The sequence below is a fragment of the Varanus komodoensis genome, unplaced genomic scaffold, assembly GCF_004798865.1.
Source record: "Varanus komodoensis strain SLA01 unplaced genomic scaffold, ASM479886v1 scaffold7_3, whole genome shotgun sequence".
Classification (NCBI taxonomy): Eukaryota; Metazoa; Chordata; class Lepidosauria; order Squamata; family Varanidae; genus Varanus; species Varanus komodoensis.
The window spans coordinates 20,123,905-20,134,620 of NW_025336480.1; the positions used below are offsets into that span (position 1 = coordinate 20,123,905).

The following is a 10,716-nucleotide window of genomic DNA, read 5'->3' on the forward strand; positions in this document are numbered from 1 at the left end:
CTGCCCACCCAAGCGGCGCCCCTTCCGAATCGCGCCTGGCCCTCCCGGGGCGGCTGCGCTGTCCCCCGCTGGGCGGCGGAGTCTCTCCTCCCGCCTCGCCTCTCCCCCTGCCTGCCTGCCTGTCTTCCTGCGTCAAAACAGCTCGGGGGCGAAGCGCGAGCTGCCACAGCCCCAGCGAATCCCCACCCCACGCGGCTCCTCCTGGTCCCATGCCCTGCGCTAGGCTTCTTGGAGGCCGGGGGGCAGGGCTTTATATGCTGCCTGCCTGGCAGAGAGGCACGGCCGCAGCAGAGACTCGGCTTGCCTCGCCGCTCTCCTCCTTGCGGCTGCCTCGCCAGCTCCGCGCTTTGCATGCAAGCCACCGGGGATTTGTAAGGAACTGCTCCTGGCTCCAGGGCTCGGGACGGCCACGACCAGCTCCCTCCCTCGCTGCGTCCCTCCCTCGCTCCCTCCCATCCGCTGCCAGGTCAGCTCCGGCTGCGCCTTGCCCAGCGCTCGGCAGGCACGTCTAAGCCGGGCTCTGCCCTCCAGCAGCTCCCGCGCTGCCTCCTCCAGCAGATCAACGCTTAGCAGTAGCAGCAGCAGCAGCACCGTTTCAACAAGATGGCGGGATCGGTGGCAGAGAGGGACGCGGTGGTAAGTGGCCCATTTCCTAAATACTTGGCAGAGGGCGCGAGGTGGGTGGAGGGGCGAGGAGGCGGGCTTTTCAGATTGGCTTGTGGGGCTCACGCCGAGGTCCCCTCTAGCGATGGATCCGCGTGGAAGAAGAGAGTTCGGGAGCTGAATCTTGAGATCGGAATACCTGTTTGCAGCGGCGGTGGTCGAAACCAGCGCTCAGAAACTGCAGAAATGCTCCTGGGGAGCCCTCGCATGGGGTGGCCGAAAGGACAGGCCGGCAGGGGAAGAGATCTTGGCGGGTGCTGCAGCGAGCTCCGCTCCTTGTGTGCACTTTGTTATTCTTCCCCCTTCCAGTCTTCAGGTGTCATGTGGGGGGAGGGGAGATGTGTCTATGTGAGCCTGTGGAGGGTACGACTGCTGCAGCTAGATGATTTTGCGCGCGCGCGCGCGTGTGTGTGTGTGTGTGTGTGTGTGTGTGAGAGAGAGAGAGAGAGAGAGAGAGAGAGAGAGAGAGAGAGAGAGAGAGAGAGAGAGAGAGAGAGAGAGAGAATGGTGCGGCGGCGCGAAGGGGGGATATGAATGAAAATCTACTCTGTCTCAGGCTCTACCTGGAATACTTGGCTAAGGGATTACGAGGCAACACCCTTTGTTTTTGCAAAAGGAAGGGGCTGGAAGAAAAATATGGATTCTCTCTTGGAGACTTGAAATTGGTGCTCTGCTGCTCCATGGCCCTCCCTTTTTCTGCCCCCCTGCATGGGTCTTGGGCTCAACACAAAGGGTGCCTTCTCTGTCTGAGCTTGTGTTTGTTTTTGTCCTCAGAAAATAGAGGACGGACATTTAAACAACTCCTTGGGATCCCCGGTGCAAGCGGAAGTATATTTTCCAAGACTGGTAAAGGCTTTTGGTTCCCTTCCCTGCCTTGTTATAATGGGCCTCATCTGGCCCTGTCTGCCCATTGTAGAAAGGCAATTCATTCTGAATCCCTGCAATCCTTTTCCAGATTGTCCCATTCTGTGGGCACATCAAAGGAGGAATGAGGCCAGGCAAGAAGGTCTTGGTCATGGGCATCGTCGATCTCAACCCGGAGAGGTAATAAGGCTGAGGGAGGGCTTTGCCTCCTCCTGGCAGCCTGCTCTGTTCCTGTCTGTGTCTTCCTTTTTGGCCAAAGAACTGCAAAGAAAAGCTGGTTCCCACAAAAAGAATGTGCCTGCTGAACATCCATCAACTCTGAAGACAGCTATTTTTATCTGTAGTTGTAAATATAGAATGCTGGTTTCTCCTCTGACCCACAGAGAAGGCATATTTTTACAAGAGAAGATGCTTGTTTCCCAACATTTTTCCTGGGCACAGTAAGGCTTGCTTTACACATGATGCATGTGCTAAGTGGAGAATATCTCCATGCTGGTGGGGAAACAGATAATGTGAGAAGTGGCAGTGAGAAAGGCACAAATTAGAGTGGCAAACATGGAAGTGAGTCTGCCCACACGGGCAATTGCTCGGCTAGCTCTTGGCAGTGCTCATTCAGATGTATTGGGTTGTATAGAGCCAATAGAGTATAGGCTTAGAAGCCAAGCATGCATGTCTTGGATTCGATGGCTTCTTCTGAATGAATGAGAAGTATCCTGTTCCCATTACAGTTTTGACATCAGTCTTACGTGTGGAGATTCAGAGGATCCTCCTGCTGACGTAGCTATTGAACTGAAAGCCATATTCCCAGACAGGCAGTTCCTCAGGAATTCTTGCATATCTGGCGAATGGGGAGAAGAACAGTCATCTCTTCCTTACTTCCCATTTATTCCAGACCAGCCCTTTAGGGTGAGTACTAAGGAAAAAGAACCTTGAGCTGTAAGAATCCCTGCCCACTTGAATAACTAGCATATCGATTCATACCTACCCGTCTTTATGTATATACAAACCTATACATTTGTATAGGAATGTAATATTATGCATATATGCATTGCATGCATTTGTTGTGATGGCAGCTCATCTAAAAAGTCCAGAAACTGCAGAGGCAGAAATAATACAATGTATTGAAAATGGTAATATTTAATGGTATAGAAGACTTTCTGGGTTTGGTTATTACAACCATACATTTAAAGCACTCTAAAATTATGTCTCCATTTGAAGTGGCTACTATATAATTCATGTACTCACTGTGGTGTCTCCATGCTTTTTGTTTAATTAGGTTTAATGTGCCTCACTCAGTGTTGCAGTTTGTTGCTTTGCTTTCATATGCTCCAGTTGACATTTTCCTTTGGCTTCTGTAATTCTTAATATCCATAGTAGGCACAGGAATAACAAACAACACCCACAACGCTATCATATTTTGCTCTTGCTCTCCTCCTTCATTATAAAAATGGTTGGATGGAATATATCAAACAAACAATAATCCAGAAAAATACAAAAAACAGTATTTGAAATCATGTTTTATTCAAAATATATAAAATGCTGCTTTATTTATTTATTTATTTATTTTATTTAAGGTATTTTTACCCCATCCTGTTCAGAGGTCTCCGGATGGCAATACAACAGTAAAAAAAAGTTGCATCAGATAAACAAAACTAGATAAAAACAATATTAAAAAGTAAATCACTAAAAAATTACTGGAGGGGAACAAGTGGAAAATACTTGCTTTGCTTTTTTAATTACCTCTTCATTCTACCCCCATGCTTCTTCACTCCAGACTAAGGAGATCAGCATGCAGAAACAGGTTTCCATGTTGGAATTTGTGTATTTGGATCAGGCATATCAAGCTGGATATGCATTGAAATAAGGATCTGAACATAAATGTGTATTTGCACATCCAAATGCATCCGGTTGTTGATCAGCTCAACAAATGATGTTGCAAAGGCACTGGGCCAAGAGGGAGCTCACTTTCTGTCCCCTTTGGCCTCTCAACCCACCCTTGACAGAAGTATGTGCAGAACTGAAGAGTGCAGGGGAGAGAATTGGAGTCAAAGCTTACTGCTGTGGTAGAAGTTCTCACACTGTAGTCCACCAGCTTCATTCAGGTGGCCTGCAGAAAGGCGGCACAACAGTTGATGAAATCTGTATTTCTCTTTATTTGATATCTGTTTCTCTTTATTTGATTCCCACATGATGGAAATCAAGGCTATTTTGACCAGGCCAAGGTCATTGTTCCGGCAAATCAAGTGTTAGCCTATGGTTCATGATTTTCATAATGCAATGCTGATACTATCTACTAATTTCCCCCCAAACGTTGCCTGTTGAAGAGGCCTATTTCAGTGGCCCAGCCTCAGGACTGTGATGTTTGTAATACTGTGCTAGTTTTGAGTAGAATCCCTGTGGTAAAAGAGGAAACGATGTTATTAAAGCATGAGTTATATATGTGCTGTGATTTGTAGAACAAAAGGGATTATTTAGTGTTTTGGTGAAACCCAAAGCAATTTTTCAAGTGGGTGGTTGGGAGACAAGCTGCCGTTGCAATGAAAAGCATCTTTCTTCCAAAAAGGCCTGCTAATAGCATCTTCCATCTCAAGGCTTATGGCAGCAGGATGGGGTGGGGGAGAGTTTAATTAGGACTGTGCCAGGAGAGGAAATGATCAAATCCCTCCTTGCACACCACAGTCACAGTGCTGATTCACCTGCAAAAAATAAAAGCCCAGACATGTAAAATGTGATTACACATGTAATGTAACATGAATTTTGGTCGTGGGCTGTGTGTTGCTAGGCAACTAGATATGTACTGTCATAGAACTCATGTCCTGTGGGATTGGGACTTTTGGGAAGTAGGATGGAGAGCCCATCCCAGCGATTTTTTATACGTATGATGGGGCTCATAAGGTTCTCTTTCTGGGATGCTTTTCATGCATTTATGTACACAGGGGACATAGAGTAGCAGCAGTCGCATTCCCTCAGAGGTTGCACCAGTTGCAAGCACCTGAGTTGGGAAAATAATGCAGTTCAAGGAATGATGCTGAAATCATCCGGTATCCCTATGCTGGTTATCCATATGCATTTACTTTCAGTGGACGTCTTTCTTTGTCTTGAATGGTCTTCAGGAAAGTCAATTATATGAACAGCGCAGACTGGGATTATGTGATTTCTAGTCTGCTGATGGAGGACAATTAGCTCTATCTGTATGTTAACTGTATTGTTTTGCTCTTACAAATGAATGACTAAGAGCCCCAAGAGTGCACGAGACCCAAATTATAACAGCTATTAGCATTATTGCTTACTGTTCTGTACCACCATAAGGAAGTATGTGTGAGAGCGTAATTTAAAATTCAGAACAAATTGCAGAGTCAGCTTCTGAGGTCAGAGGAGTCTAGCCAGTTACATTTCTCTAGAGGCCGTGGGTGCAACTTGTATTGGTTGTCACCAATGCTAGGGACAGTATGAATGATTGTTGGCACATTCTGTATATATTAGCCCTGTTTTTTGTGTTCTTTAAGATGTTTATCTTAGGTACTTTTGTGAGATATTGTTCATTGGCTATAAGGACAATCCAGTTGCACCCTAAAACAGTGTAAATTAGTTTGGCTATCATCACGATTTAATTATTTGTTCTAGAGATACCCCCATCACTGCCATAGACTGGATGGGGTGCTGGATGTAGATGTGAGAGAAGTTAGGAAACATTCTCTTAGGGTGTTTGCCTATTTATTGATTATTTATTAGCTGATAGCCACTCTTAAGCCATGCTTTCAAAGAAAACAGCATGAGAAGAAAATGTAAAAGTACAGTCAAGTGACCAATAATGGTTTTCAACACAGCAGATAGTTAAAAACCAAGATAAAATGAGCAGGGCAAAGAAGCCCTTCTGGGAAGTTTATTCCATAGGTAGGTACTACAAATGAAAAGGCCCAGTCTCCAGTTATCCCTTAATTCAGTTGGCAGAGTAAAACTATTCTTAGTGACCAGACAGAGTCATGTGGGAACAGGCATTCTTTTAGGTCCCTTGGACTTGAGCTATTTACAGTTTTGTAAGTTAAAACTAGCACACTGAATTGTGCTTAGAAACAGACCTGCTTCGAAATGGGCAACTGGTCCCATTCACACAATAGCGTGCTGCTCCAGAACAGTTTTGAAAGGCAGCACATTACAATAAGTTCAACAAGATGTTCTAATTTTCACTTGAGAATGAAAGTTTCATTCATTTCAGAGATCCAGTATACATTTTCTCTTCTGCAAATTCATTTACTGAAGCTGAGGTGCCAAACTGAGTCGCCCCTTCAGCTGCAGCTAACATGTGAGTTCTGGCTGAGCCAGTGCTCTTGCTTGGTGCTTGCAACTGTTTCACAATCCTGGACAGGTGACAGAGGAAGAGGTATATTGAGCCCTTGTTGAGCCACCCACATCTGTGCCTGATCCTGCCTTATCTTGGAAGCTAAGCAGCATCGGACCTGTTTGAAATCTGGATGGGAGACTTGAGTGCTGGATTGAGCAGATAGTTGGACCCGATGGCCTGCTAGGCCCCTTCCGACTATATGATTCTATGATCCCTGGTAGCTGTGTTTGGTTCAGCAAGTGTCTGTGACAGGGCTTCCAACAAGTGACTATTGTTGCACTATTTTGTGATTTTTAAATGTTCTACCATTTAATTACCCTTCCTACTCCTTTAAAGTTAGTGCATTGCCACACTTAGTACTGGGCAAACACTTTGCTGTTGCTTTTAACAAAAAAAGAGATTATAATAAATACATAAATAAATAACTAGGCTAGATTCCTCCATCAAGGGCTGTTCATCCTTGCTTCCTTAATGTGTAGATAAGAATGTATGGTCACTGGCACTGGATGGGGTCAACTCTAAGAAGCATGATCTCCTTATCCAAATTTCATCATCTGGAAAGGCTCTATGTGGCTTTGGCAAGCCAGCTTGAAGGGCTCCTGTTATGGGAAGGATGCAGGCAGAGTATGTGTATGGTATGCCAAGGTCCCTGGTTCAATCTACAGCATCCCCAGTGGGGCTCAGACAGACCCCTGCCTGCACACATGGAAAACCACTGCCAGTCAGGGGAGACAGTACTGAACTAGGCAGATCCTTGGTGTGACCCAGCACAGGGAAGCCACCTGTGTTCCTGACTCTCTGTCTAACATAGGCAAGTTGTGATGACAGGGATAATGGCATGCTTTGTACAATAAAAATGTAATAGGATGACGACAATAACTCTTATATACTCTAAATCATTCAGGAACTCTTTTATTCAGGTTTAGGAGAGTCTTTAGCATTGTCCCTACTGAGGGATGCACAGCCATCTTGGTAGAATAGGTAAAGGCAAAGGGAAAGCCATTGTGGCGTAGGGGTTAAGAATGCTTGACTGGGGCTCAAGAGATCTGGGTTCTAGTCCTTACTCAGCCATGAAACTGCATGAATTTGGGCCAGTCACTGCCTCTCAGCCTCACTTACCCCACAGGGTTCGTGTTGTTGTGAGGTTAAAATGGAGAGGAGAAGAATGTGCGGGGCCGTGTGGGGGCTGGGCTGGCCATGGACTCTGTGTGGGTGGGTAGGCGTTTGTAGTTGGGTGGTCGGAAGGTTTTATTGTTTTTATTGTATTTTAACTTAGATTTTAACTAGGCCATTTGAATGGATTCATGTCCGGCTGCTACCATGGAGTTGCCTAGGGAGCGTGTGGGCACCACCATTGGGGTGGTCAAGGGCAATGGGCATTATGGCGTTGGGGGTTTAATGTGTTGGCATAGAAGAAGGAGGGACAGATGGTTGACATCTGTTCCTCCTTCCGGTTATTCCCCCAGCCGGAAGGTTCTGGGTAGGCTTATCAACCGCCCTTCGGGCCTGATGGTGTTGTTACTTAATGCCAGATCAGTCCATAATAAAACATCACTCATCCACCTTTTAATGAGGGGGCCGACCTGGCTTGCATCACAGAGACCTGGGCGGGAGAGGGGGGCGGGATGTGTCCCTCTCTCAACTGTGTCCGCCTGGGTATCTGGTCCAGCACCAGACATGCCGGGAGGGGAGGGGAGGGGGGGTCACTTTAATTTATTGAGCCTCAATTTCCCTTACGGGCTTCCTGTTCTCTTGAGACCGGGTCTAGAGTGTCTGTATCTGGCGCTGGGTGACTGAGACAGATTGGGGATTCTGCTGGGGTACCGTGCACCCTTCTGCCCATCAGACTCCCTGCCTGAGCTGACGGAGATTGTCTTGGACCTGGTGTTGAAGACCCTCAGGATGTTGGTCCTGGGGGACTTCAATCTCCATGCCGAGACTGTTCTGTCCAGGGCGGCTCAGGACTTCACGGCCTTCATGACGGCCATGGGGCTGTCTCAACATGTCATCGGCCCGACCCATGAACGTGGACACACCCTGGACCTGGTTTTCTCGACGGGGAAGGAAGAGGGTGATCTGAGGGTGAGCAATTTATGTTTGACTCCCCTGTCATGGTCAGACCACTTCCTTGTGAGGTTTGAGCTCGATGTCGACCTTTCCCTCTGTAAGGGTGCGGACCTATTGTGTTGGTCCGCCCTCGGAGCAGGATGGATCCGGATGGATTCCTGAATGCTCTGGTGGAGTTTCCGGTTGATAAGGCTGGCGCTCCTGTTGATGCTCTGGTTGAACTGTGGAATGGGGAAATGGCCAGAGCTATTGACACGATTGCTCCTAAGCGTCCTCTCCCATCTGGCAGAGTCCATTCATCCCCTTGGTATACACCTGAATTACGGGTGATGAAGTGGGTTAAGAGACATCTAGAGCGTAGGTGGAGGAAATCACAGGATGAATCTGACTGAACACACTTAAGAGCTCATTATCAAGCCTATGCTGTGGCGGTGAGGGCGGCAAAGAAGAAATTATTTTCCACTTCCATTGCCTCCTTGCAGCGCCGTCCAGTGGAGCTCTTTCGGATGGTACAGGGGCTGGTACATCCTGGCCCCAGGAAAGATCCTGTGCCACCTTTGGTGGCCCACTGTGACAACTTTGCCCAGCACTTTAAGGAGAAAATCGCTCAGATTCGTCACAAGCTGGACTCCACTAGTGATTCAGATTCTCTAGGGGAGATGCTGATGTCGCCCTCTGGTCACATATTGTTGGATGAGTTTCATTTGTTGCGGCCTGATGATGTGGACAAGGTGCTTGGACAAGTACGTCCTACCGCCTGTTTACTTGACCCTTGCCCGTCTTGGCTACTGACCAAAGCCAAACTGAGGATTGGTGCCTGGATCCTGGAGGTCATCAACCCCTCTCTGTGGGACGGCCGGGTGCCTGCCCCTCTAAAGGAGGCGGTGGTCAGGCCGGTCCTAAAGAAGGTGTCCCTGGATCCAGAGATGGCTGCCAATTATAGACTGGTGGCCAACATCCCGTTCTTGGGCAAGGTGTTGGAACGGGTGGTGGCGGGACAACTCGAAGCTCTCTTGGATGAGACTGATTATCTGAACCCATTTCAGTCCGGCTTCAGACCCGGGTATGGTACTGAATCTGCCTTGGTTGCCCTGTACGATGACCTGTGCAGGGAGAGAGGCAGGGGGAGTGCATCCCTGTTGGTCCTCCTGGACCTTTCAGCGGCTTTTGATACCATCGACCATGGTATCCTTCTGGATAGACTAACGGGACTGGGAGTAGAAGGCACTGCTTGGCAGTGGTTCCGCTCCTACCTTGACGGCCGATTCCAGAAGGTGGTGCTGGGGGATTTTGGCTCTGCGCCATGGCAGCTATGCCATGGAGTACCACAGGGGTCCATTTTGTCCCCTTTGCTATTCAATATTTACATGAAACTACTGGGAGAGGTCATCAGGAGGTGTGGGCTGCAGAATCATCAGTACGCTGATGATACCCAGTTCTACCTCTCTTTTTCAACCAATCCAGGTGAGGCAGTGGCTGTACTGAACCGGTGCCTGGCCAAGGTAATGGGCTGGATGGGGGCCAATAAACTGAAGCTCAGTCCAGACAAGATGGAGGTCCTGTTGGTAGGTGGATCGGGCTTCGGGGAAGGGGACCTTGACCTTGTCCTTGTCCTGAATGGGGTTGCACTCCCTCTGAAGGACAGGGTCCGCAGCTTGGGAGTGCTCCTCGACCCGTCCTTGGAAGCTCAAGTGACTGCGGTGGCGAGGAGCGCTTTCCTTCAGCTTTGGCTAATCCATCAGCTGCGTCCCTACCTGGAGGACGATTGCCTAGTGACAGTGACGCAAACATTGGTTACTTCCCGGTTGGATATCTGTAACGCGCTCTACGTGGGGCTGCCCTTGAAGACAGTCTGGATACTTCAGATGGTGCAAAATAGAGCAGCCAGGTTGCTGACAGGGACTGGGCATTATTCTCACATAACCCCAGTCCTCTTCCAGCTTCACTGGCTTCCCATCGAAGTCCGGGCTCAATTCAAGCTGCTGGTCATCACCTACAAAGCCCTTAACGGCTTGGGACCTGGATACTTGAAGGAACACCTGCTTCCATATTTGCCCTCCTGCCCCTTGAGATCGGCAGTAGAGGCCCTCCTCCGGGAGCCCTCTGTGAAAGGCATCAGGAGGCAAAGTACCCAGAGGAGAGCTTTCTCTGCAGTGGCGCCCCATCTAGGGAATGCGCTCCCCAGAGAGGTCCGCCTGGCGCTGTCGTTATTTGTTTTTCAGCGCCAGGCTAAGACCTTTTTATTTAAACAATATTTTAATAATATTTAATATTAACTATAGGTTTTAATTTGCAGCTGGAATGGATCAGGTTTTTAATTTGTATAATTTGTATTTTTGCACTATGTTTGTTTATTTACGTAAGCCGTCCCGAGGCGTTAAGTGATGGGATGGCATACAAAAACTCTAAATAAATAAAATAAATAAATAAATGTCAAGCCACCTTGGGTTCCTTGCAGGAAGAAGAAAGGTACATAGGCTATAAATGCCATATAACAACAACAACAATAAAGGACAACAGACATGGAGAATTTCAGGCAACAGCAAGAAGAATATGGATATCATTCTGGACCCTCTGTTCAAGCTTTCTATTTGCTTGGCATTTATGGTACCTTGAAAGAGACATTGTTGAGGGAGTTATGTAAAAATCTTCAGAGTTCTTATGTCTTCCCTTTAGTGACAAGAATTTGTTATGAACCGGTCCTTTGCTGACAATGCACACAAGGAATGGACACCATTTATTGGTGGTTGGAGGTTTAAAACAAAATGGTAACAATCCAG

At 47.7% G+C, this 10,716-nt stretch overlaps 1 protein-coding gene across 1 annotated transcript in view; it reads left to right on the plus strand.

Moving 5' to 3' along the window:
• The first annotated feature begins 258 nt into the window (after nucleotides 1-258).
• Nucleotides 259-10,716, plus strand: part of LGALSL (galectin like) — a 25,287-nt gene continuing 14,829 nt past the window's right edge. Inside the window, exons 1-4 of the mRNA XM_044454523.1 lie at nucleotides 259-636; nucleotides 1,438-1,509; nucleotides 1,619-1,707; nucleotides 2,256-2,433. Of these exons, the coding sequence (XP_044310458.1) occupies nucleotides 604-636; nucleotides 1,438-1,509; nucleotides 1,619-1,707; nucleotides 2,256-2,433 (372 nt within the window). The 5' untranslated portion in view covers nucleotides 259-603. The remainder of the gene's footprint in view (nucleotides 637-1,437; nucleotides 1,510-1,618; nucleotides 1,708-2,255; nucleotides 2,434-10,716) is intronic.